Source organism: Anas acuta, chromosome 11 (genome assembly GCF_963932015.1).
Source record: "Anas acuta chromosome 11, bAnaAcu1.1, whole genome shotgun sequence".
In the NCBI taxonomy this organism is placed as follows: Eukaryota; Metazoa; Chordata; class Aves; order Anseriformes; family Anatidae; genus Anas; species Anas acuta.
This window is the reverse complement of record NC_088989.1, coordinates 10,732,619-10,760,269: the sequence shown is the minus strand read 5'-3', so window position 1 is coordinate 10,760,269 and position 27,651 is coordinate 10,732,619. Positions and strand designations below refer to the sequence as shown.

The window sequence follows — 27,651 nt, the reverse complement described above, 5'->3', positions numbered from 1 at the left end:
AGCGAGTTTCACGGGGACCCTCGTGACACCCAGACATCGCTCACACCCCCAGCACCTCCTGTAATGGGGGGCTCAAGCCCAGCCCGGGCAAGGTGCAGTGCAGGTCACCCCATCCCAGCTGGGCAGCACAAGTAGGACACAGATGGCCTCTATTACGTGTTCCCATTCGTGTCCTCTGTCAACAGTTACAACCACAACAACCCGAGCTCTGCCCAGAAATCCCCCGAAGAAGGGACGCACCCGTGCCAGGGCTTTGTTGGAGCTGTATGGCAGTGGAGCAGCTGAGTGCTGGGCTCTGGGAATTGATGCTGGAGGAGGTGACTGGGCCACCTCGCAGGAAAGCAGCTCTCTGAGGCAGCAGGGACATGCAGCAAGGTGGGGAAGAGAAAGGCTGGTGCTGGGGCAGGAGGAGTTATTTGCCAGGACTGCTCAAGCCAGTGCCAAATTGACACTAATAAAAGTGCACGAAATAAAACGCTAAGCTGAAGTTATTAAAATATGTATGTATCTTTTAGTGCAGCTCCCTCAAACTGGGACTGGCAATCAGACACTTGCTTTGTTTTCCATGCAAGCCCCCACAGCCACCGCTGCTGCTGCAGTTATCGCAGGTGCTCAGGGCTGACCGTGCCTGGGCTGCAGCAGGAGATAAAACAGCGAGGCCCACGGTGGTGGAGAGGGTGCCCCAAATGCTGTCACGTCCCCACCATGTCCCCACACATGCTCCCCAGCTCAGTTGGTGCGGGGTTATTTACCCTTCAAAAAAGGAAGAGGAGGCTGGGAAAGGAGGGGAACAACAGCTTGGTTTTGTCCAGGGAGCGCTTTTCCCCACTCCTGGTCTCCCAGCAATGAACAGCTTTTGCCATTAGGGACCCTCAGCCACCGTCAACCCTGTGCAGAACCCCAGCCCCACAGCAGTACCAGGAGCCAAGAAAATGCCCAAGGCCAGCAGGCACTCAACACAGCTCAAATCCAGATGTTGAAGGGCTAGTGGGTCCTCAAACAAGGCGACTGTCTCCTGGCAGGAAGAGCCATGGCAAGAAAAACATCCTCAAATCCACAGCATTCCATTTTTTTTAACCACTTTATTTGTGTGTGTTTCTATAAACGTTTTAACTACTGGACATTTCATAAACCGTAAAAACAAAACCAGCCCTCCTACCCCCAAAATGCACTCAATCCAGCTTGTTGGTCAGACAACAGCAACGCTGCTGGCTTAGGTAGGTGGTATCCCTAGATAACCTCCTGCTGGGCGCAAGCCAGCGAGACACTCACAGCGAGACACTCACTCCCTGAGCATCTGAGCAACAGAGAGGAGATGAGTTTAAAGACCTGGATGCTCTCCTCCTCCAGGGAAAGGGGGCAAATACAATATTTTCCTGGACGGCAAGTCAGAGCTGGACAGAGATGTTGTGACACCTGCATGCTCAGATGCAGCAATCTCAGCAGGCTTTGGAGCAGCCTTGCAGGCTGTGTTGGTTTTATGGACTGCAGCCGACCAAAACATTCGTTCAGTACAATATAGCCCAGAAGCTCCTTAGGGCCATGTTGGCCGGGCATGGGTGTGAGCAGCAAGTGCTGCCTAAACCCGGCTTACTCACGTGTGACGGCGCAAGTCTGTGGGTGCTGATTCCTCCGGGTGGGTGAGCCCAGCTGTAAGGCACAACGGGGAGGAGAGGCAGGGCGGTGGGGCAGCAGGGGAGGCCCAACCCAGCCGGGTGACCCAGCGCTCATCGCCAAGCACCCCACTGTCATGGAGGAAAGCACCGTGTTGAACGAGTGATGTGGAGCAGCGCACGTTGCCTCAGTTCCCCAGGGTCATGTCTGCGCCGTGGACTAGCCAAGCCAGGCGGAAACAGGCGGCGAGGAATCCAGTGCCCAGGAGATCCCCCAGGGCAGTGAGGTAGGGGATAGAGAAATTATCTGGATCCAGCGCCTTCCTCCACATCAGGCGCACAATTAGGTCGGCCACGTAGAGCAGGATTCCCACCTGGAGAGGCAAGACAGGCTCTGCTGTGATGCAGGAGGAAGGCAACACACAACCTCCCTCAGCTCCCATTCACTTCAGCAGAAACAGGGTTGCTGCGGATACGCAGGCAGCCCCAAAGCGTAAGTTTGCAACCAGATTTTTTTCTCCTCATCCTTCTTTCCATTAGAAATTCAAATCTCGTCTACTTTGTTTTTCCTAAAAGTCTCTGTGGGCAACTAGAGTTTGAGGCAGTTTTTACATCAAAGTTATCCCAAGCAGCACTGACACGTTAAAAAAATACAAAATTATTTTTTTCATCTCAACAATTTTAAAATCTTTGTTGTGATTTCTTTTAATTCCTATTTTGCTCCCGCTTCTGATAAACAGATGGAGGAGAAAATATTTCTCTTAAAGATTAAAGACCGTCTAGTTAATTGAATTAAGAAGGGAGAGTTTGCACTCCACATCTGCAGTCCCCCCATAGGGGACCACAGCACAACAGGAACCAAAGAGAGAGGCAGCATTTCTAAAGGTGCAAACAGCAAGCTGGGTGCAGGGAGAGGGAGATGGAGGGAGCAAATTAACAGCAGAATCACAGAAACTAAAGCTGAATAGAAACTCAAGAGTTTTATATAGTCCATCCCTCTGTCTCAATGCAGGGTGAAATATGTCCCCATCTTTCCTGACAGTGTTTAAATGTATGCTAAACCACCCCCAAAGATGGAGATTACACACTGTAAGCAATCAGCCCCGCGGCTTAATTTTTTGACTTTTATTCTTTTCTCCAAGGTCTAACATAAATCTGTCTTTTTCCATTTGAAACCCCTGTTTTCTTGATTCATTCCTAGTGACCACAGAGAAAGCGTTATTCTGTCCCTCCCCACAGAAACTCGGTAGTTTAAAGGCTATTACCAGATTTTTCTCAAGCCTCGCTTCTTTAGACTAGCTAACCCCAGTCCATTCAATTGTTCCTCTGAGGTCATGTTTTCTAGGCCCCTAATCTTTCTCTTTGGGCTTCCTCCAGCTGAACCGAACTTCCCCCTCTCATTCTTTCTGGTTTTCTTTATAAATTGTAATGGAGGGGAAGAAAGAACCAGGCTGAGCACATTCTCCTCTGCTGGGCTCCATGGGAGTCTTTTGGGGTCAGTGGCGTTGCTGGGATTCTGCTCTTTACACTGTCATTTATTCAGTGTATTTTCATGCTTGGCTCTGGTTGAGGAGTTACCTCGATGCATAAAGAGAAGAATAAATATTTTCCTTTACAACTATGGCTGTGGTGCGGGGCTTCGGGTTGTGCAAAGGTCAAGAAAAACTGATTGTTTACACACGCAAGGAATTCACCCGTGGACACAAGGCTGCTTGTAAGGCAAAGTGAGAAGCCAGCTGCCTCGCCCTACAACCTAATGAATTACTGATTTAAAAGGGCAAGTGAAGTCAGAGCCTCTGTGAGTTTGTGACAGATGCATGCATTTCTGAGTGAGACGACAAAGTTTACAGGGCAGTGAAAACACTGAAAGGGAACAGGCAGAACAAATTGGTTGAACTGCCCGTTGCTGACCCCAAACCTTTACTTTCCGTGACGAGCTTCCCAGGCCTGGGTTTTCCCTTCGCTCTTGACTCATACGGCCCCGTCCAAAGGGATCATGATATATGAAATTGGTTTCCAAAATGAGTGGGGAAACCTGCTGGCTGGGTTTCATAGTCTTTCATTTGCTCCTTACTAGGATGACCAGTAGGAATAACCGAGGCTTAAAAACTCAAGGAGCAAATATGGTAAAAAGATACCACCTTACAGCAAGAGGTACCTAAGCTATGTGTGTCTGCCTACTGCAGCTCTGTGGATGACAGTAATTTGTTCCTCATCTCATTCTAATCCCTCCCTCGTCCTTAGTGGCAGTTGTGCTTCTGTGGGAAACTGCACAGTGGCAATTAGGGTGAAATATTACTGGACGAGTAGAAAATAGAGGTTGCTTGGTAGGAAGGACACTTGAAATGAATGGAAATGGAGGCCACTGCTTGGAACTTTAGCATGACTCCTGTCTAGCCTGGACACTGTTTTGGTTTTGTGGTATCTATTTTGTAGTATTCCTTTTGGAAGAAAAGCTGGGGTTTACCTGCAGCAAAGCAGCAGTCAGATAAAACATCACAAAGGTGAAGGACAGAGAAGTGTGGCCTCCTTGCAGCAGGTGGATGGTGTAAAGGAACACGAGGTGCCCTGGGATAACCAGGAGGAACAGGACTCGGGCTGACTTGGAATTCACCTCTGCAGAGGACAGAGAAAAAGAGTAATCACAGCGGCTGCAGACAGTGGGGAGAGAACAGAAGATGGTTGTGTGTTTTAATGCTGGTACGTAGAGTTGGGTCTGTCCCCTCCCACCAAACACATTGCTAATGCCTTTTCTAGATCATGCAGCAATCTGGAGCATCTGTAGTATCAGCCCAGCAGCTTTGTCTGGCACTGAAAACTGTGCCAAAGACATGCTCCGTGCTGATCCTCTCACTCTACATCTTCTAAACACTCCTTCTCAGCAGCTATCTCCCTCCCACTGCTTCTGCTCTGTCTTGCTGCAACCCACTTTCCCAGCTTTTAGTCTGCTCCAGCAGTAACTCCCAATCTAGCAGGGAAAATCGAGTGAGCCTGCAGCCTAAAAAGACAACAGACACAAACCGAGTTTTAATGATGTTTAGGTTTATCTATGGCTGAAGATGGAGGAGTTACTGATTTTCAGTAAGGAGTTACTGATTTTCAGCTCTATTCAGCCCCCTGCCAACAGGTGATGGCTCTAGGCTGGCCATGGTTAAAATCACCTTCTATCAGATAAAATCTCAGATTCCTTTTCAATTACTTTTGTGTTTCCTGAAGACCAGTTTCTTTACATGTTAGTGAGCAAAAACATACAAGCTTTTTTTCAAGCTGCCTGCTGCAGAGATGTTGCTCGCCTGTCTGAGGATCTTCCCCATTAGGGAGAAAGGGAGTTCTGCCTTTGAAACCCACCTAGTCCTTCGCGCCAACCAGGCTTGATAAAGGAGCTATCTGTGATGACGGGCCTTGAGACATGGACACCTAGAGTTCAAGGTCTACCTGATGAGAAGAATGTGGTGCATGGGTTGGGCCAATTCTGCCTCATCTTGTATGGCAAAACTCCAGGCATGCTCCAGAAATGCAGGAATGTGGAAATACGGCTGGCCTGGATGGCGACCAGATTCCCTCCAACACCTATGAGGACAAAACACAGTAAACCTGTACACCACCTTCACTGCAGCAGGAAATACCAGCCTCAAACCTAGCCCAAGACAGGTCAATCTGCATTCACTTACAAGCTCTCTAGGAGCAGCGGTGAGAAAATCTGATCCCACATGTCATGGTGAAGCTGTGCTATTCACCTGGTAGGAACAACTCTTAAAAATCAGGATGGCTCCAGTGATGGTCTCCTTCTGACTGCTTTTTTGGAAATGTTCTCCCTGCCTTGTCAGCACCAGCAGTAAATGCAACGTGCCTCGGAAGATGATGTAACTGAACCTGGTTTGGTGCAGTCTGTGAGCAATACCTGGGGAAAGCAGTGCAGGCAATGGCAGCTGCTGCTCTTGGCCACTTCTTGGATTTACTCAGTCAGAGAACAAGACAACAAACATCATGGAGACTGATTACATGTCTGTCTGAAGGCATCTGACACACTTGTTAAAGAAGGAATCATATGAGAATGAATCAGAGCCCAAATATGTTAGGCAATTAAAAGGAAATTAATTCCTTCCAGACTGATTAATTATAGTAAATATGAAAAAGCTGCTATATTTTCCAGTAGAAAATAGAGGGCTGATGATCTGTGGAGCAAACTTCCACCATCCTGAGTGTGTGCAGGGTAGAAATGACACAGAAAAGGTAACGTTGAGCTGGATTGCACAGACTTCTCATGTTTTCATTGCCTTAAAGAAGGAAATTCTTTAAATGATTCTTCACATCGTTAAATGTGAGATTTGCCAGAGTGGAACCAAAATGAAAACACCCTGACAGAGCAGCACATCCAACATGGAAGCTTTCTGAAACACACACTGCTACTCTTTGCAGGATTCTCATGCACATGCAACGTAGTTACCTGTGCAAAGTCACAGAGCACTGCCAAACAGTCACCCACCCCCAGAGACTGATGTCTGGGTCAGCCATTGTTCACCTAAAGGGCTGTTGACACATGTACTTTCCTAATCGGGCTCTTTGGCTAACCATGCTGGAAAGAGTTTGTCACCAAGGCGGCTGTCTTTATGCAGATCCAGCAAGGTGACAGCTGGATGACACCCTCTGACATTTCAAGATGACACCATGCTTTGACAGTGGCATGAGGCCAAGCCTTCCCTAGGAACATGGGTTTCCCTTGGAATGGGCCTGGTCTGCAAGAAACATTAGAACGGCAGAAAAACAACCCAGTGGATTCTCAGTGATCCCCAGCAGTTTATACCGATACATTTGTGCATCTATAACAGAATATTGTGAGGCTTCTTACAAATATAAATATACACACAAAAGATGTTTTTATGTATATATACAATCTACACACATAATCTTGTATACATATATATGTATACATAATATATTAGTCTTTATCATCAATCTGTTTAGGGGATGATTGCACAGCTCAAATTAGCGAGCGAAGAGAGATGGAAAATGGATTTATTGTGACATCCTTAGTAGGTCTGATGTTATGAAAGTGAAGGTGTCAGCATAGCTATCAGAGATAATCATCAGATGTTGTTAACCTTTCCAACAGCTCTGTCAGTATGTTTCAGCCCTGCCTGCTATTTTGCACCAGAGATGCTTCAAAATACCAGGAAGCAGGGATGTAATGGGGACCAGTGACTTCACTTCTACTGGTGATGGGATCAGGGACTTGAAAAGAGACTCCTACATAGGGACAACAGTGGATAGCATAAGCCTTGAGAAAACAGAGGAGGAATAAATAAAAGGATGCATATCCCCTGGCCAACCTACCATTAATCACAGGTGTGAAAACGGCCATGCCTTCAAACTTTGGGTCAGTTACAGTTTTGTCCAAGATGAGCCCACCGATGCTGTAAAAAAAAGGACAGGCAAAGAGGGTGGATCAATCTCTCTTACCCAGAACAACTCCTGTGCTGTGAAAACAGCACACAGAGATAAGTTATTATCTTCTTCCTTATAATAACTTATAAGTTATTATCTTCTTCCTCATTGAAAGTGCTGGACTGTTCCCTATAGCAGACATTTACTCCTTTTACATCTGTTTTCACTGATAGTCTTGCATTTTTTGTTAATGGAATAAGGAGATCAGCAAGGACCCCCTCTGAGCAAAACGAATACTAGTCAGGGAAGCTTTACTATCCTTGCCAAAAGTTTTGCTAAACCTCTATATTGGTTTTAGCAGTTTTCAAAACTCCGTCTCAGCTGGGTCTGAATGATGGAGCACAGAGGGGAACGAACTACCTGGCCCTACATTCACCAGAGTCGTTTACAGCCAAATAAAAATGAGGCTGAAGTCTGACTATTTGCGATGGTTATCATCTCCCTTTTTGGTTTCCTGGCTTGCACCCAGGTGGTACATGAATGTATGAGTGGGACTTAAAACAATGACTTGCTTTTTCCAGTCATTTGTGAGCTCCCTATCTGCTTTCTCACAGCCTGTTGAGATACCCTTCTGCCTTCCCTTCCAGTTTCCCTTTCTATGGCTTTATAAATGAACACAGGGTCTCCTTGTAACACGCAGATGTGTGTGGGCTAGCGGGAGTTGTTCCTTGGTTTACCTGCTGATGCTCATTGCAACAATGACCGGCTGCCATCCAGACTTCAGAACTTCAGCAAGGGAAGGACTTTGCTTGGCGATAGCAACCCAGAGTGGGATCATGACAATGAAGACAGCACAGATCAGAGGAGAAAGGTATTTCACATCTGGCAAGGAAAAGAAATTTTGATTTAAATGCCCCTGGCTTCCCAGACTGCCAAAATTATATTGCATAAAGTCTGGAAGAAAGGCAGCAGGGATCTGGCTCAGACTGAGATACGTTAACAGAAAAATCATATGAACCAAGATATTCCCCACATGACCACCTCACTCCACCACAGAAATTCATAATTAACCTCTGAAACTCACTGCTAGAGGATGCTATTTGAAAATCAGCAGGACTCAAAGCAAGTTATATTTGAAGATGTGCAAGTCTCCAACTTCGTCTCCAACTAAGCAAGACAAAAGTTACAAACTTTCCAGCTTCCGGGTACAAATAAAACAGCAGGGCAAGAGGGGGAACTCTCCTGTGTGCAAGCTGCATCAGATTTTAGACAGACACCTCATGCCTTCAACTAAAATAAGACGTAATAGGTACTTTTTGTGATAAGCTAGCAGGCTCAGTGAGCAGCTGGCCTGCTCTACAGGGACAAATGCTCTCTTGCATGTATTAGCCAGTTAAGATCCAGGGTTTCTTTCAAGCTAGCTAACATGTGTTTCCATTAGGTGCTTTTTCCGTTCAGTAGGGGCATAACCTTGAAGTGACCTTTAGAAGCAAAGGTTTTAAAAAATAAGTGTATGTGCAAAACCAAAAGAAAATAAACATGACTCAGAACCATGAGAAACACCTTCAAGCGATGGGGATGATGCCAACCCTTCTGATATAAAAACACTTCTTCGACAAAGCTCTCCATCTGGTCGCTGTGCTGGGGCCATTGCCAGTGGTTTGTAACACAGGCTTTGCAGGTAATCTGGGAGACTGCAGGCTCGAAGTGCACATTTTTCAAAATGACATTGTCAGGGCCTCAGGCTACCTGGGTGAGATAGCATTGATTTGATGATATCTTCACAGAATCAAGAGCTCTTACACAAAGGGATGCACTCTTTACATGTGGCTTTAGTCAGCACTGAAATGCAACCACTTCTGGGGTGTAAATAGTCGCTGTTTTGTCAGGGCATTTTAGGACAGATGGGTTGTACAGTACAGACTTTGCTGCTGTACTGGATTTCCTACCCCCACCCTCGTTGTTTTGGGCCATTAATTCCTTCTTAAAGGATGCATACACGCAGCACTGGTGTCTATCAAAGCTTACAAAGCCTACAGAAACACTCCTGCTGGAATGAATGGACTTAGGTCTCTGCATACCAACTCTGCCACACCAAGAACAGCCCCTAAGCACGTTGCAACCCTTTGACGCAGTTCATATCTTCATTATGGACTGGGAAGGTCCAAGGTTAATCTTTAAAAAACTGGAAATCTTCATTGGCGAAAGGGTGCATTCACTGTAAAGAGAACGTACTGTACCAGAAGGCACATGGCCCCCCAAACTTATGGAATCACTGGTAGTTTTGGAGGATATATTTTGGTAGGATCCAGAAGTCACATCACCATCTATCCCTTACTACACACTGGGGAGAGAAGTAGATTTATTTAACCACCATCAATGGTGCCTTCCTTTTACCTGACTCACTTTCTGCTCTCAACAACCAGGTGTCTGTGCGGTGAGTATTATCCATATCAAGAGGCTGAAACTATTTAAACTACTCTGAAAGTATCACAGATGCTTCTCTAGTCACAACCACAGAGGCTATCATGTTGTTCTGCCATGTGTTCCCTGGGAGATATTATCAGTGGCACAGCAACTGAAAGGCAAATGAACTCTACAGAAGCAGAGGCAGGTGTGATGGCGTCATGGAAAAAGCCTAATAAAAAAATGCACCTCCGAAGTCCAAGGAGAACTGGATGGAAGCAATTCATGGGCCTCTCCCTGCAACGTGTGCTCCCTCGCTTTCTGGCACATGGAGTGAGTTACGCAAACTGGGAACAGCTGCTGTCACTGCTGCTCACAGTCTGAAGCAACAGTTTAGGTTTCAAATGGCACTGAGCTTGCTGGATCTCTTTATTTTCCTGTTCCTATTCTAGGTTACACTCATGGTAAATAGATGAGTACTTTACAAGCAACAGTCAAGCATATATCACCAAGTTGCAACATGTTTTGTGCTTTTCAATGTCAACAGGTGCCCAAGTCTTTGCCAACCAGCAGCACAGCTAACCTCACAGCCACAACGCCTACTCAGAGCCCCATGAGTATTAAACAATGCAGCACTATCTCCCTAACTCCAAGAATACAATATCATCTTGTTCATCCACGACTCTCCACATGAGAAGACATGAGAATACTTTACAAATGCCAAAACCCTGAAATAGCTTTGTGAGGAGGGGCTTGCTATGAACCATGCACAGAAAGTAGTTATGCTGGACTAGTGACAGATGCAGGAACAGTGTCACATATGTCAACCTTTTTATCCAAAGCTATGTGATAAACGTCGGTCATTTCTTTGAGAAATACTAGTTGCATTTCTTAGGCTCTGCCTTCCAGTTTGCTACTGAAAGAGAGCCTGGAAAAAGCATTTGTGGTCATTTTCCCACCTTAGTGGTATGACAGCCTCTGCTCTGAAGCATCCCAGAAATGTGCAAGTGCCCTGCAATAATTTAACAAGGATTCATCTCTTGCCGAGCTGCAAATCCCTGCTAAACACCTTACCTATGTATTTGAAGAGGGTACTGCTGATTCCTGCCAGCAGGGAAAGGGTTATCAAGTCTCCAAGGCTTGCTGCTATGGGTGTGGCGATGTTGTCTGGATTGATCCCAACTTTCCTTGCTCCAATGATCACGCCAATCATCACCAGACCTAGAGAAGACACAGAGCAGGCATCAGAGGAAGCATCTTGCTGTGTTTCACCCTGGAGCTGCTATTCTGGTTCCCAGAGGGACATGGGGTCTGGGGAAAGCAAGCAGCACATCGCCCATAGCGGAATCACACAGCTGAATACTGGACATCCCCAGGAATCTGTCCTCTTGCTTTCACCAATCTGAAGGGCATGCCTCTGCCCTTGTGAACTTCACCAAAGGCCCAGAGGCACACAGGCAGATTCCAGGGATCAAAGGAGATACCAGCAGGCAGCCCAAATGTAGAAGCTCCCCTCCTGAGCAGCCTAATCTTTGCTGCCTTGAAGCAGAACCAGGCACGAAGCACACTCATAGATAAGCACACAGCAGGCATGCAGCAGCCTCCCGGTGCCATCTCCTACTCTGGATTCTGCAGCACAAAGATATTTTCCATATTAGACCATAATTTCTGAGGAGTTTGAACCACCAAGGAGCAGCGAGCTTACTCGCAGTAAGCAAAAGCCTAAATTAGCTTTTCAGCTCGGCCATCAGACAGACCCCTTGCAGCCCACAGTCTTTGGGCTGCTTTAATTTGCACATGGGGAGGGATGGTTCAGGGAACAGATCCAGAGCTGTGGGGTTATTATGGAAGTGGCTCACCCTGCCCCTCTACCCCCATGCTCTGAGCTGCACCTGGAAAATTCAGCAGCTCTTCAAGACTGTCAGAAAGGAGAGAAGTTTGTCTTGCCCAAGTACGTTAATGAGCACTGATCCCAAGGCTTGATGAACAGGTGAGAATCAGCCACCAGATCTCTCACAGGTCTGTGGAAGGGCCACCTGGATACACTCTGCCTGGCCAACCTTCACTGCTGTGTGCCTGGCAAGGGCAGCCTTGGGACAAGACACGACATCTCTTCAAAATCCTCCTGTAGCTGACAGGATGCGCCAAAGGAAGCCTGGGAAAGGCTTTGCTCCTGCTCACAACTTCTGTGTCTGTTTGCACAGGCCAGCAAAAGTTGAGCAAGCACAGGAGTGTAAGCTCTCCCCTCAAAAATACCACTTTTCTCAATACAACGTGCCTTATGCAAAAGCACATCCTTGCATTGTAGCATTCTCCACCAAGGCCCTCCCAGACACCCACACTCCCCTCCCCACAGAACAGCTCCCACTGCCTCCCTCCCTGGCCACAGAAATACCAGTTTCCCTTCATGCACATCCACACACAGGCCAGCTGTGGCCATGTCCAGGGAAGAAACTAATGGCAGCTGAAAGCCTGCAATGGCGCAGCAGCAAAGCCTCTCTGTATCACACTGAGCAGAGAGATTGAAGAGAAGAGTTTAATAAAAGCTGGGCTGCTGTTTTTCTCTTTTAACAACTGCCTCATGTAATGTTCTTCATCAAAGGCATCTACGATCACCCTTTGACTCCAGCTTCAGGATATGCACTTGCTTCGACTTGTCCCTTTTGCTTAGAAAACTTGCTATATCCAACTCTGCCAGCTCCCTCTATTCAGGGTATCATGCTGCCCTCACATGGCAGACCTACAAAATATTCATCCTCAGTCATCACAGAGCAGCTCCTGCCTGTCCACCCCATCGTGTTTGCCTTGCAAACAGGAAGAGCCAGGGCTCAGAGCAGGTAATGCACAGGGACAGCCACAATCCTCTGCTGTCCATCTTGAGCATGGCTTGGAGCTGTCTGCTAACAAACAGACTCTCAATACCCTGCTTTGTGCCGAGGCATCAGCTAATCCTCCCCTACGAAAGGGACAGCGTGGATGGCTAATAGGTCACCCAAGCTGAATGGAGAAAAAGTGTGCACGTGTGCGTTTACACCCACCCAGAGCACGGGGCATTTTTTGTGCAAGTCAGGTACCATGGGACATTTTGATTGCTGCTGTAGATGCCAAGAGCCCAGCAAACAGCAGATCCTGGGAAAAGAGAAGCAAGGACAGGGAGCAGAAGGAGCTGTGGACATGGGACTAATGCTCCCTCCACTCCTCATCCCCATGTGAAACAAAAAGGATTTCAGCAGGGCCTCCCTGGCAGAAGGGATGAGTTTTTCTGCACCTGAGTACTGCGCATTTAATCTGAGAAGGAACTAAAACAACTCACCAAGAGAAAGTGCAGCTATGAAGGCCGTGGTCACACTGCTGGCACACAGCACAGCAGCCTGGCTCAGCTCCACAGAGCCCTTGGAGATGGCTCCCAGGATCACAGCAGCAACGGCAGCCAGAAGTCCCACCACGGTGGCCTGGACCTAGGGGCCAAAAGACAGCTGGTGAGCAATCAGCCACATCTGCTCCCAGGCAGTCCTGGCTCCACGTGACTGCAGCATTTCTGCACAGCTAGGAGGGCAAAAAGCAAACCCTTGCAGAGATGCTGATTGCTTGTGCATTTAAGCAGCATCCCTGTAAGGCTTCACTACATTTAAAAAAAAAAATCCTGACAAAGTTTGGAGAAAAACTCTGGAGGCCTGCAAAGGGCAGATAACACTTCAGCAAAGGACACTGAGTCCATAAGCAATGGAATAGTCCCGGTCAACACAAAAATGGGCTTCCCATCAACACAGCACTTCTACCAAGCTGAAAGCTGTGGAAGGAGATAAGGGAAAGCACACAGACAAATGTTGCAAGCCCTTTAGCCTTGCCATGTGCAACCTCCTAGGCTAGTTGCTGGATTTTAACAAGCAGAAAGAGCTTGTTTCTCCCATCTCTCCCTTTCTGCCCCAGGCTGATTCCCAAACTTTGCCTGTAAATGACAGGCTTTATCTGGGGGCTGTTGTGAAACAGGGACTGTGCTGCAGCTCCCCCTGCAAAAGGAGTTTCTTTCATTATTTCAGTTTGTCCACAAAGGCAATGTATGTCTAGATCTGTTTTGCCGATGAACTACAAGCTCCAGAGCTACACAGAGCTTTATCGGAGGTCAAGGCTTTGCTTGGCTCTGTTGAGAATATCTGCCCCGAATCAATAGCTCTGGACCCAGAAGTGCTGGGAACAGATGCTGTCAGACTACAGAATAACAAGAGAAAAGGGCTTTTTGCCTCTCCCAGCTGGAGTGACTCACCTGGATAAGGGCTAAATTGCAGGTGGCCATTTTCCACTGCTTCTGAGCATCATCCATCTGTCCAGTGTTAGCCTAGGAATCAAAAGAGACACCCTGAAAACCTGTCCCTGTAGCAAAGGTGGCTGCTGAAGGCAATTTCTTCTGGCCCCTGTGGGAAAGAGGCCGCTAAAAGCCAGAGAAACAAGGACAAGTCAGCATCTCCCAGCCTTCTCAGCACTCCCCTCGAGACATCCCTACTGTGCTCCCGACCAGCACCCCAGGGGCATCAGAAGCTCACAAGGAAGTGCAGAGGCACTGTACGGCACCCATCTTAAGACAGAGTGAACATATCCACCCAATCTCACACAGACCATATGTTGGACAAACTAAACTGTTTTTCCTCTTTCTGGCCCCCCAAATTGCTCTGTTAAGCTCTATTTTCCCCCAGACAGCTGAAAGCAAACAAAACTGCTTAGGGAGATAGGAAACCTTGCTGAGAGATCACATCCAGAGCAACAAAAGCTAATGCTGGTCCCAAGAAGTCTCAGGCTATTCCCCCCAAAATGGAATTGCTGGGCAGCCCTGGTTCTCTCAAGGGTCAATAGCCACAGAAAAGCAATCCAGTCCCAAAGCTGATAGCTCTGGATCCCTGGCTCTGTCTCCTTCCTGTGTCACCGGGCCCTAAATAGGAGCAACTAGCCTCACAGGGATTAATTCACGTTCGAAGAGCAGACAGAAATTCTCTGTTCCATTTATTAAATGAGGGCAAACACATTATTTTAACACTCTCACACAGCTAATTTCTACTTAGAAGAAACTGGCTTGTCTCAAACACAGAGTGGTTACATAAAAGCAGAATCTCTTGATGCCTCCTGCTAACTCCTTCCCTCCCACTACCACCGCCTTGTTAACACTCACAGCAGTAGAGAGCCTGGATGCCAGCGTCATCTCGAGATTACCCTTCAGGCCAACCAAGGCAGGAACCAGGATAAAAACTTCTGTAATCGTCTGAAACACAGCCCAGTGCTAGAAGGGAGAAAACAAAAGAAGAAAACAACTCAATTTGTGATGCTGACCACTGCACTGCTGTTGCTTCAGAGCAGAGCGGGTTCCCATCTCAGCCCCTCTACAGGTATTTGCTAGGCACATGGGGGCAGATTCTGCTCGAGGCTGGTTGCACTTTGGGAGTGAAGTAAACAATTTTCAGCTTTCAGGATACTTCCTGATCTCATGTACAACGAAGCACTATCCTAACAGCATAGAAACCTTCCTGAGGGCAGCAGCAGGTTTTGGAAAGTTACAGCTTAAAATGTACCTTTAGCATTAGCCAACAACATCAGAAATTATTAAGGTTCACAAGCCAAATGAAATACAGCACGCCCTCCATCCTCTATACTGACACTAGATGCAGGATCTCCCGTTGCTATCCAGACTCATAAGAACAAACACAAAGATCTGGAAATGATCTAGCAACAAAAAGTCACGTCTGTCTTTCTTTACCAAATCTCAAACTAAGCATCTAAGGCTGGTGGTGGGACTGAAAGACTTTTTTGTATCTCTTCTCCACAGGCAGTTCCTAAATCTTCCTGTTACCAAGCACACTCCCAGCACAGCTGGAAAAAGGATTTTGAATTAAGATATCCCATAAGCCTGAACTGCTGGGCCAGTATCTTCATTATCATTGCTCCTCTGAAGCTGAGCTATACAAAGTTCTTGAATCAGCTGCAACACTGGAGATGATCTGAAACCTTAAACTCTGTTGATTAACACACATCTTCTCTAGTGTATCTACCATGCGGTGCCTTTCAATATAATTCATTTACCCCCTGTGCGTACAAGGATGTTGCAAAGTCACGCAGTAGCTAGAGAGGCTCACATCAGAATGAAACTGCAGAACAGAGCAGCTCACTGTGAAGTAAAATCAACCAACCTAACATCTAAGAGCAGAATACAAGAAAAAATAGCTGCAGTGACTGAAGGTCCATCTAATCAATTCTTACCTCTATCACTGGTCAAATTCAGATGCATAAAATGAGCACCTATAAACACGACAAGCATATGGGATAATTCTCCAGTGTATTTTCCAGCCTACAATTATCTGCCACAGGGTCCTGAGCTGGAAGAGCTGCTCTGCACTTAGCACTGCTGGAAGGATTTCTCTTTCAGGTACTTGTGCAATCTACCCCCTCCAGCCCATGTGCCATCCTGGGGCAAAAAATTCCACAGCTTAGCTATACATCACGAGAACTTTCATTAATTCTGAACTTGTCACTGCTGAGTTTCATATGATGGTCCTGAATTCTTGTGCTAGAGGACAAACATGAGCAACAGAGCTCTGCCTACCTTCTCCACATCCCTTGGGATTTTGTAAACCTGAATATCCGGGAGGTGAGACAGACTCAATAGATGTCAACACATTCACCATTCAGCCTGTTGGGAAACACACGCAGGGTGTAACGGCTCGGTGTTTTTGCTCTGGCTGTGCCCTGAGAAGCTGTGGGAAGCTGGTGGTGTGGCTGTCTGCTGGAAAGCCTTAACAGCTTCCTTCTGAGTCAATATGAATGAAAGAGGGGGTGAGCCAGCCCCGAGCACATGGTGCAAGACACCCCTCAGGGGTGCAGATAATAGGCAAAACGTTATTATCAATACGAGGAGGCTTATTTCCTGGCACCGCTGATCTGGAACCTGGCACATTTCAAAATGTTAAAAGTTACCTACTGTGAGTAAATAACAGACAACACGAGCAGAGTCACCTTATTTGATACACTGCAATTCTCTTTGAATTTGTTGACATGGAACTTAAATACCTGAGAAAAGGGACAGACATCTCTTAAAGACTCAAATTACCCTCTCTCCTATCTCTCTAATTAAGAATAAAAAAAGATCCAAACCCATCTTTGACACCTTCAAAAGAAAGAGGAGAAAAAATAGTTCATTGTTGCAATGTAAAAAAGCCCAACCATTTAAAATACACAAATGTGCAGGCATTGGTATGTAAGATCTTGCATATTTTGCACATAAAAAGACATAAACATGAAGAAAGAGACAAACTCAACTGTTTGTATTTTACATGTAGGTCACCTTTGGGAGATATGACTTTGTTGTATCAATGTAAGCTCCAATCCTTGTGTTAATGATGGATTTTACAGGTCTCAAGCCATCATAACAGAAGGTTTAGTATGTGAGGTATGATTTTTTTGGGACACTGACTTATATAATTACACTGAAAAGCTTTGAACAGCTAATAATAAAATCACACAACTGCACTAATAAAAACAAAGCTGATTTAATTGCTTCCATTTGAGTCTCATTAGTGACTCACCAAGAGCCTGAGGACAGATTCACACTAATTTATACCACAGCAGTCAGGATTCCCTTGTGTTAGAGACTGCAGAAATGCAGAATAAGTAGATGGCCCCTGTGCCACTGCTACGCAGGACTGCCAGGAGAAGGAGCAGGTGGATGTGGCAGGTTAAGGCTGTTCAGGCAAGGGGCTGGATGGAGTCAAGCAGGCATCTCTGTCCTTTGAGGTGAAAATTGGCCTAGATCAAATCTACACAAGGAAACCAAGGGAGAAAATGACTTTTTCCCACTTTATGCACCCATAACAGAGTTACAGCCACAACTCGCAAAGCACAGCACTGAAGAAACTTGGTCACCCTATGATCCACTGCAGCTGACTCACTTGATCCTGTGATCCCCATGGCAGCTGGATCTGCTCATGGGGTCCCAGAGGGGAAAAGAGGCGGTGATGTACTGACACCGACTCTCCAGCTCCAGCCTAACCCCACCATCCCACACTGCTGTCCTCACAGTCCCAGCCACGTCCTCTGCTACCTCTCCTGGTGTGTCCATCCTCCCACAGCAGCTAAGAAAATCTCAGAGGTTTTCCATTGCCCTGAACAAATCAACAGAAAGGTCAAAAGATCCTGGACTGTAAAGCCCAAGCCAATTCAAAATCCCTTTCAATGTTAATCATACCATGGGCTTCTATCAACAAAGGATAGGAATATCTTATATCTGTGACTTCTGTTTGGACTGTGTCACGTTGCAGTGGTGTGGAAGGGGAGAATGAAAGGGCAGCTCTCCTCCTGAACTCTCTGGTTTGAAATCTGATCATCCAGTTTCAACCTGATTCTTCACCTTACTGTAAAACAGTGACCAAACACTGACAGGGTCCCACAAGGTTTGTGCTTCCCCAGCAATGCCAGCCAGCCTGGAATCCAGACAGACCAACCAACCAGGGATCACTGGAGTGCAGGTAGAAGTGGGATCGTTCAGCAAGAAAAGACCCTTGCAGTGATCTTGGTCCTGCACAGAGGCTGCATCCATCATCTGTGCACCTAAGAAGAGAAAAAGGCAAATGGCTATTGCTTTGGGCATCCTTTTACAGCGAGAGAGACCCAAGTCTGAGTTTGATGTCAACTGGGCTGGAGAGATCTCTCTTGATTTCAAGGATCGGAAACTGCTGAAGTCCTGTAAAGACTGATGGACACAAATAAGCACCCTCCACTTGGCTCTACAGTTTCTAACAATATCAGCTCTACAAACTATAGAAACAGTTAGATTCCCAGCACAGCCACTGTATTTCTAAGTAGCAAAACAGAGCAGCACCATTAAACTCACACGTATGCTTTAGATACCATCTTGGAGCTTGTTCACACATCTCCCTGTCAAAGGTAGACTTGGAGTTTCCTAGGAATGCTTTGTAAAGACTACACATCATGCAAAGCATTCCTCGGTTAGACCATCCCCTGAAAAACAGGCAAATCACAGGCTCCCGGACTAGAAAAAAACGTAGCCTCTGCAGTGTGAACGCTCATGATTGTCACCACGAGTCTCATAATACATGGCCTCAAGCAAGCAAACCAAGTGTCAGATTTTAGTTGGACAGGACAGCAAGTTTCTAGTTCTCATGCTGCAGGAAGAAAAGCTGAAAATAAGCAGCTCACAGACAAAAAGGCACAAAAGAACAATCCGAACCCTTAAAGGCTAAAATCCCTGGATTTTTCCAGCTACTGGTTTTGTTTTTAAAAAGAGGGTTGTTGACATCATGTCAGCTTACCTCAATAACATCTCTCCGATGCTGGCTGTGATTCTCAATGCACTAGCTCCCTCCTCTGGGAGCTGAACCCACTGACTGATGGCTTCTATTTCAGTATAATTGGAAACACCTTCACCAAAAAATACACTTCCTATTACTGTGCTTCATGCATGACCCCATTTCTAAGAGTCTAGAGAGCAAATACTGCAAAGTGAGCAAAGTAGGCTGTGCTCTGGTATTTTAAAGGACATGTACAATGTAAGTACACAAGGCTTGTGTTTTCCATCAGTTTTGATACAGTCACATTCTTTAACAGAGCCCGCTTCTCAGCAAGTGCATTGGATTTGTTTTAAACAAAGACCTATTCACCTGCCAAGGGTACAGAACGGGTACGTACAATGTCTTTATACTTCTCGGAGATATCTGGCCAAAGATAACTGCTAAATATTAACATAACATCTTGGGTAGTTTGAGAACTTCTGTAATGCTGCAAGACAGGTCTGTGCCTAAGCGCTGCACAACAAGGTGGAGACAACAAACAGAGCATAGCAACAGCTGTGCACTCCAGTTAACCCTTCTTTGATATTCCTCATATTCCCTTTTATTCAACTTTGCTGCCTTCTTTGTTTCTTTCAGTGCAAGAAAAAAACAGCAAGGTATTGTCCTTCCAAACACTCAAGTGTCCATATTTAGATCCTGCTGTGGTACGAATGCCAGAGAATCTAATGTACTCCAATGAGCTCAGACTGCAGGATATATCCCTGGGAAACTGTGCCAGCCTTTTGATTTGTAAATCCACTGGCATTAGATGCCCAAACTAGATCAAATTTTGCATTTCTATTTGTGCCCCTGGTACAAAGGAAAGACAGATGGGATAGATTCTGGCTGTGGGCACAAAGGTGTAAATCCAGCACGACTCCTTGGAAGTCGATGGAAGTTACTCCAAATCTACACCCACCTCAGAATCTGGCCAAGAAGCACTAAGTTTGTAGGCAATGCTTATCTTTTCATGCTGGCATGCGTTTCATCACAGTATCTAAATACCTTCTAGACCAAAGATTACATTAGGTTGTTTGCAAAGAACTGAAAACATATAAACTTGCCTCCAAGTGAAACGGGTAGTTAATAACAACCCTGACCTAGATCTCTTTATCAGACATTTTTGAAGAAAGAGTATCATGCAACAGGGGAATACACCGCAGCCTGATCCCAGCTGCTTCATAGCAGTCATCACCAGAGTGTTTAGCTGGATGCAGAGCAGTGAGCCCCCAGCCTAAAGCATTGAGAACAGGGTCAGGCAGCCCCTCTGAAAGCCGCTATCCCACTTTGCAAGGAGCCCATGCACAGATCGTAAGACAGACAGCATCTCTCTAGCACAGGAAAAGCCCACAGCCATTTGGCTGACCAGCCGCCAGGACCACACACATTAAAAGCAGCAAAACACAAATACTCCAGGTCAGTGAAGCAGCCCACCCCCTCACAACTGAAGCTGCCTAACCACGTGTACCTACTTGAACAACATCCATCAAGAGGCCAGCAGCTACCATGCCCAAGCCAGCCAGAAGGAAGGGCACGAAAATCTGGGAAGCAATGGAGAAGGAGGTCTCTGGGAGAAATCCACTGGCTGACCTAGTCAACTTGCAGGTGAAACCACGCAGCTTCTGGCCATGAAAGCACAGCTCCAGTTCTAACTGGGTGACCACCATGGTCGAACACCGTTACCCCATGCTCAGCAGCGCAAGTGGAGGGAGATCAAGTCATCACACAGATCCTCCTGGTAGCTCACTCCGAAGTCAAAAGAAATACACTTTTCCTCAAACTACAACAATGATGCCAAATTGTTTTATCTTCTTCTCCTCCTAGGAGCGCGCCCAGAGGGTTGCAGCAAGGGTATCCTCCAAAATTGGTTCAGCTGGGTTGAGCCCAGGTGGCAGCAAACCCGACGGACACTATTTCTCCGAGTTATATCCAGGGGGGAATTATAAAAGATAAAAGAAGATTGTAGAGATGTCCGTGGACGAATAGAAACGAGCCCACACCCCATTCAGCTCCCACCACCTCGGTAAAAACCAGTAAGACCTGCTCAGGCTACAGCACTGAAAGAGTGACAGGTCATGCAAGAATCCTTCAGCGTGCTCAAACGCAGTAGTGTCCTTTCTCCTCAGGTTACATTTCTTGTCAGACCGCGGCTTGCCTTTGATACGATGGTTTAATATATAAGCCTGCTGTGAGCCGGCCCCACTTCCCTCACTCCCACCATAAGCAACGTTGAACTTTTCTCGCTGTCCCAAGGCCGAGGAGGTGGGGAGTTAACAGCCAGGATCCGTTTTGCTCTCCTCCAAGGTGAAGAAAGGTCAAGGAAAACATGAGTCGACGTTTCTGCTGGCTGACTATATTATGCAGCTTCCATCCCCGGGGAAGTGACAGTTAAGCCAGCTGGTGAGAGGAGATCTGCCCTTCTAGACCCTGGCCCCTCTCGTCCCCTCCATGGTCTCAACGGGATATAACGATCGCTCTGTGCCAGCTATACCTCCGAATGACTGGCTTTCAGGGGGGGAAAAAAAATCTAGAGAACCAGCCAATAAGCTTCAAAAGCGAACACCCTTATCTGCTGTCATCACTTCAACTTTCTGCTAGTTTGCAAAGGCCAAGATAAGAGTCATAGCCAGAGCTTATTTAAGGTAGCTCCGTAATCTCGCTACTCCACAGGCAAAGGAGAGAAAGGGCGAATATTTCCAGGGCATGCTGTGAGCTGGTCTCCCTTCCTGTCCTAGAGCAAAACACTCTGCTTCTGTGTACTCCCAGGAAGATACGGTCACTGAGAGGTGGGGTCTCCCCTCAAAGTCTCCCTGGTCAAACAGCTGACACAAGCCCAAGAACTGCATCACAGCCACGTACGGACAAAGAATTTATATCCTGCTCAGTAAAGACTGCAGTGAACTCTTCAGCTCAAACTCAAGCATGAGGGGAGGGAAGACTGGGTATTCTGCTGGAGCTCCTTTCCAATAATTAATTTGGGCAAAACTTAACTAGAACAGAGAGCGAAAAGGCTTTAAAAACGTAATTTAGGATGAAAGAGTAAAGTATTGGTTTAGTAGGTTGGCCACTGGGCTTTTTCATTCTCCAGCCATAGGTTCAAACCCAGCTATGCCCTACTGAAAGAAATGAGTGAAAAAAATATTCAGTGGTAGGCATGAAAGATTCAAGTTTCTCAGTCCAGTTCAAATTCAATGTTTGAACTGCACTGACTTACTAATACCTGTTGTACTAATCAACCTCCCTGACACTCTCTGCAAAGAGAGGTGAAGATTAATGGCTTGTGGACTCTGCCCCTGTGACTTGGTTCCCAGCTTGCAGCTAAGTGCGTTAGCAAGGTTGGACAGAACAAGGCATACTTTTGCCTTGTAGATAAACAGAGAACTAAGGACACTCGCAGGATGGTGCGCTTCTTTTGGTCTGGTATCACACACAGCAAAATACCAAGCCTGGTGGGCTGAGGTGGTACAACACATCTCTCTGCAAGCACAGCAGGGTGAAAAATAAGAGCCCTAGCTACAAATGGGAAACTGTCCTTTCTAGGTTAGTATTTTGGGACAGCCCCTAGAGCCTCCTCCACTCCCAGCTAGCTTGGTGTGTACATGTCCACCTCTTCCACCTAACAATAGTCCGGCTAGCTGAAAGCTAAAAAGGGAGTATATTTCAGCTAATCTAACTGGGGAAAAAAAAGTCCACAATAGCTGGAAGAGGGAGGTTAATAAAAATCCTGTAATAACCACACATCATCCGACCTCTTTATACCAGCCAGGAACTGGGCAGCAAAGGCATGAAGGCGCAGTTCTGGTTAGAAACTCAGAGGCTTCAAGCAAAAAAGAATAAAGAACAATCTCTGGGCCGCAACTACATGCTTTTTAAGGTCCGATAACATGCATACCTTATGTCATCACATCCGTCAGCAGGACTGCTGACAGGCAGCAACATTAATGTAAAGGAAATATCAATGAGCTTGAATGACTCAAACGACATTAAAAACACAGCAGCAACACATCCTGTTCTAAAGCTTCAACCTGGCAGGGGTTACAAGTTTATCATGCTTCAGCTCTCTCTGTTTCTAAGCAAGCACCATAAAAAGCCTTCGACCGATGAATAGGTATACAGAAAGGTAATTGGTTCAGGCGACCTGTGCGTGTACACCGGGTCATTTTATTATGCATTTAAGGAGTCTCTGATACGGTCTCATGCCATTATTGCCAGCAAAGAGATGTGTCACATTTTCCTAGCAGAGATATATCGTATTTGTTGGCAAAGAGACATACCACATCTGAGAAGAAGAAGAGCATTGCCAAGCAGCCGGAAACAGATTATAGCTAGTTGGGGGAAAAAAATGCACCTCATGGCTGTAGCACTCTTCATGACAAAACCTGGGGAGTGCTCTGCTGCCCTTCTCTGCACACAAATACACCAATACCCCTACTCTCACACATTAGCCAACACGTAGTATTGCCCTATAGCAGCCAAAGCAGAAACAGACTCTGTTGGAGCCCTCATCCTGATCTAGGGCCTCCATCCACTGCTGCAGCTCAAAAAATGGAAAGACAGCAAGTGCCAAGGAATGCAGTTTCAAACGTACCTTATCATCCCTGCAAAGAAGGGACAGGGATACAACAAGCACTCTTGCAACACGGCACCGGTAGCAGCAGACAGTGGTAGTCTAACATCTCAGAGCCCTCAAAGGACACTGGCTTTTGGGGACCCCACGTCCTGGTTGTTGGAGCACCAGCACTCATGACTCTGCTAGCTCTCTGTCAGATCAGGCTGCGTATTATTCCTGTTTCCCACCTTGCTCCTCTGTTCCCCACTTTAGGAAAGGAAAGGGAAGGGGACTGAGAGTAAGTGGTGAGCTAAAAGCAAGCAAGTTGCAAGTGCCTGGGGCCCAAAGCCTTGCAGAATCTCCTGTTGCCCCACAGAAACAGCAGCAGGTCTGAGGGCAGGACTGCCTAGCTAAGGGAAGGGCAGTTCCCAGCAGCATTGATTTCATGATGAGACACATTCAAGTGGTCCAACGCTTACCCGTGAAAAGTCATTTTGCTAATTGCCAACGGCCTATTTTTCTTATGTGATGTTGCATGGCTTCATTTCCCAGGCTGTATGCACTAACTTGAATGTTCTTTGTGAGCTCTTTATTTGCATAAAGCAGAAACCAGACTTCTGTGGTTTCAGAAGAGTAAGAGGTTTGTTTCACATTCTGTTTAAATTAGTGGCCCAATACTTCCTAGAAAAAAAAAGAAAAAAAAAAGAAAAAAAAAGCGCTCTAAAGGAAAAAAATTGAAAGAAAAACGGTCTTCCAAGATCATAAATCTATCTGCAATCTATTTCTCACTTTAATATCTCACTATGGGAAGCAACATGTCTTAGACTCATAGGAATGAGCAGGTCTGAGCACTTGAGCACTCTGAAAAATAAAAATGAAAACCACAGACTTGTGCATGTCAAGTGGCTGCTTAGGACTCTCAGAACAATGTCTAAGGAGACTAAAGTAGTCTGCCGTGGGGTTCTGGATTTGATGTGGTATTTTCTGGAGCATTCTGCTGGGTATTGAGCACATGCTAAGGTCAATTAAGGATACTCTGTTCCTACAGTGAAGCCTCTATAGCTCTTCTAGCTTAGTGAGATCTGCCTGGGGCTAACAGCAAAAGTACACACCTCCAGATTTGTGAAAGTTATATCAATAGAAGCACAGTAGTTTCAGTGTCACTGTATCTGATAACTCAGGGCAGTCTGACCCAACAACTAGCTAGTTAAATAACACAGGTTAACTAAAAGGCACACAGCAATAAGAGTCACTTAGAGTACAAAGGCATGGCAATTTGTAATCTCTAAATTAACTACAGCTTTAAAGTGTCTGAAAGTAGGCGTTCATTGCTGCTTTAAAGCTCTGCATTGCTATGCCATGGGAGGCAAGGTCTGGTCCTGGCTGTCACTAAAACAGCAGTCAGATTGGAAGACTGAAGACTCAAGGATTTATGTTACTTGCTACAAGGCCCTAGAGAAGGATGCGGGGCGCAGCCTGGGCTGGGCTGGATATATGAAGTGTTAACAGTGCAGGGTCGGCTCCTCGCAGGGGACGCATTGCTTTTCAGAGCCACATCCAGAGCCAGAAGCAGTACAGCTGTACCTGCTTCAGAAAAGTACTATGCCATCACAGCCCCTGGGACTGCAATTCAGCCATCCTCCTCCTGGGACTAAGCTAAAAGACTGCTGCACAGGACTGCACCTTCCTACTTAGATGGCTCAGCTTCTTTGCAAACTCTTCAGCACTGTGGTGCCTATTACATCCAAAAGACAAAAACGGGCCAGAAAAACACCACATGCCGTCTACTGAGAGCTACACAAAATACATATACCTGCCTTGGAAGGACACGTTAGTATGCAAAACTACTGCACATTTTCCTTTACTTGCTAATCCCAGAGCAAATCCCTGCTTCTGAAGAGAAGTTTCCCACCTATCCCATACCAGGTACATCAGAACAGTTCCTTTCCCTTACCTGAACATAATCCAAAACCATGCCTGCCAAGACCATGCCAAACCCAGCTAGAAGGTACGGCAGGAGCACCTGCAGGCAAATCGTGATGGCTGACTCTTCCCGTGACTTTGCCATGGACGCCTTCTCCTCAGCCAACAGCTTCTGCTGTGCGGGCAGAGAGACATCCTCTGCCTCCTGGCTGCCAAGTCTGCTCTCTCTGTGTTTACCCTTGCTCTTTGCTTTGTGCCTGGATCGCTCTCCATTTCTAGTTCTGCCCTCTTTTCTCCTCTGCCGAGCCTCCTCACCTTTCATGGTGGCTTTCTTGAACCAAGGAGTTTTTCTGAAAAACAAAGTCAGAACCAGTGAGATGATGAAAGGAGGTGCTGGGTGGGTCAGGGACTGGCGACCCTGGCAACTCTGCTCCATTTACCTGAAGGCAAACCACCACCTACCCCCAAAACCCTAGATGCTCTGCTTGACCCAGATGCTGGTGCTTAGTTTACCTTCGGTTTTGTGTCAAACCAATCTCTCCTTCCATTACTGCATCTCTCTTCCTGGGCCTGTGTTCACACTGGAGCACTCGTGCATCCTGACTCCTACTCTGGGGACACCTGAAAGGATGCGGAGGGTGCTGCAGGCAGCCTGCGTGCTGGACCCACCAGTTCTCATAAGGGGGTCACGAGAACTGAGGAGCCCAACAAAATCCAACCCTTTTTTAGGATCTGACCAGAGGCAGTTCACACCCCGGCACCCTGCAGTCCAGAAAAAGGTGTAACTCACACCTAGCTTAGCAGAGCCAGCTGCCAAATACTCCCCAATAAGAGGGCAATTCTTTAATCTGCCCTCCGATCTGAACACTTTTGCTTCCCCTCGCACCTCCTTTGACACACACGCACACACACACGGTATGTGACTCACCTACCTACACAGAACCTTCCGTGACCCCTGCAGCATCCTCTGACAAAAAAATAAACGCGCAAAATTGTTACCAGTTTCTCTCTCCTCTCGTCTCACCCCTCCTGCCTGGATCCTTCCCCATCGCCTCCCCCACCGAGGCTGACTCGTTCCCCAGGACGGGTCCCCGCTGCCCCATCCCAGCCCCTTCCTCACCCAACATCTGGGCAGCGGAAGGAAACCGCTGGGAGGCCCCAACCGCAGCTGGGCGGCGGAGGAGGGAAGAAGGAAGGATGGACGACCCCAAAACCCCTCTGTGTGTGTCTGTGTGTGTGTGCGTGTCCCCGTCCCCTTTCCCGTCGCTTACCGGCTCCTCGCCCTGCCCGGGGCTCTGCCCTCAGAGGGCCGCGGGAGGCGCCCGCCACGGCCGGGCCGAGCCCGCCCTGCGCGGCGGCCGCGGGTTCGAGTCCGGCCCCCGGCGGCTCGGAGGCGGCGCGGCGCCCTGAGTGGCAGCCGCCGGGCCTGCCCCGGCGCCGTGCGTGAGGCGGGAGGGGGGGGCCGCGTTGCTGCAGCCCCCTGCCCGCGGTCTTGGTGGGTGTCCCACGGCCCTGCCTGGCTCACGGAAGGCAGAAGGGGACGGGGTTGACGGGGAAGGGGGTCGGAGGGCTCCCGGAGCCCGCTCGGGACGTGAGTCCCGCAGAGAAGCGCTCCCCAGGAGGAGCGGCTGCCCCCCGAGCCAGCAGGCTGCCCCAACCCCCGGCTGATGTTATCAGCAAGGGTGAAAGCTGAGCACAGGAGGAGAAAACCTCAGGCTGCAATTAGGAGTTGAAGAAAGACTTTTCCTCTATTTTTATTTTTCTTTCCTGACCCCTACCCACTTAGTTCAGCATTACAACATCTCTCGCTTCAAGCTTCCTGTGCAAACGCCTCCACTGCAATCAAGAGCAAAACTCCAAGTGACTTGATTTCACCCCCCCCCCCCCCCGCCAATGAACCAACGTTAGAAATGTGATTGCACCATCCATCACATCTGAGCACATAAATCCCATTACGCACTGAAGTAACCGTACTCGTGCACGGCTCCTGAATCACGCAGCTCAAATTGCCAGAACAATCAAGGATATTAAATCATACCTCAGTACCAGAGCAATGTTATATCCTGCTGAAGTCTCTCAGGTGTCACGCTACGCTAAAGGGCTCCTACTGACAAAATGGTGCCTCTGGGCCTGCAAGCCCTGGGCTCAAAGCAGGGTACACTGAAGGGAGCTGAAGGTTTTTGTAAGTGACAGTAACGAAACGCTGCAGCTGCTGCGTGTTGAGGGTGCGCATTAACTGTTGAATGTCACTGCTGTAACAGCGAGGCTTAAATTTCAGCTCACTTGGTGTAATTTTATGTCTTCCCTTTGCAACTGGTGCTTCCCTGAGAATGGTCAGAACACAGCGTTTTCCTATGGGAAATAAGAAGAGAAGGGACATCTATCAAAAACCTGCAACCTTGCCAAGACATTTTTAGACCTGTTAAATGTATTCTGCTATCACTTTACC

The 27,651-nt window shown here is 47.2% G+C and overlaps 1 protein-coding gene across 9 annotated transcripts; it reads right to left on the bottom strand.

Annotated features, from left to right (window-relative positions):
• Positions 1-1,062: 1,062 nt before the first annotated feature.
• SLC41A3 (solute carrier family 41 member 3) lies at positions 1,063-27,377 on the bottom strand. Of its 9 annotated transcripts, XM_068694810.1 has the most exons (13): positions 26,474-26,573; positions 26,135-26,169; positions 25,716-25,823; positions 25,234-25,552; positions 14,566-14,673; positions 13,669-13,740; positions 12,718-12,862; positions 10,479-10,625; positions 7,736-7,880; positions 6,948-7,027; positions 5,049-5,183; positions 4,081-4,229; positions 1,063-1,987 (listed from the first exon to the last, which is right to left on the bottom strand). In XM_068694810.1, exons 2-13 carry the CDS (start codon positions 26,164-26,166, stop codon positions 1,802-1,804), a joined length of 1,626 nt encoding a protein of 541 aa, XP_068550911.1. In that variant the 5' UTR covers positions 26,167-26,169; positions 26,474-26,573; the 3' UTR covers positions 1,063-1,801. The 9 variants fall into 9 exon arrangements, 8 of the variants coding, with proteins under 8 accessions (XP_068550911.1, XP_068550912.1, XP_068550914.1 ...); XM_068694811.1 differs by lacking the exon at positions 26,135-26,169 and having other exon boundaries at positions 26,474-26,582; XM_068694813.1 differs by lacking the exons at positions 25,716-25,823; positions 26,135-26,169; positions 26,474-26,573 and adding an exon at positions 27,241-27,377.
• Between the last annotated feature and the right edge of the window lie 274 nt (positions 27,378-27,651).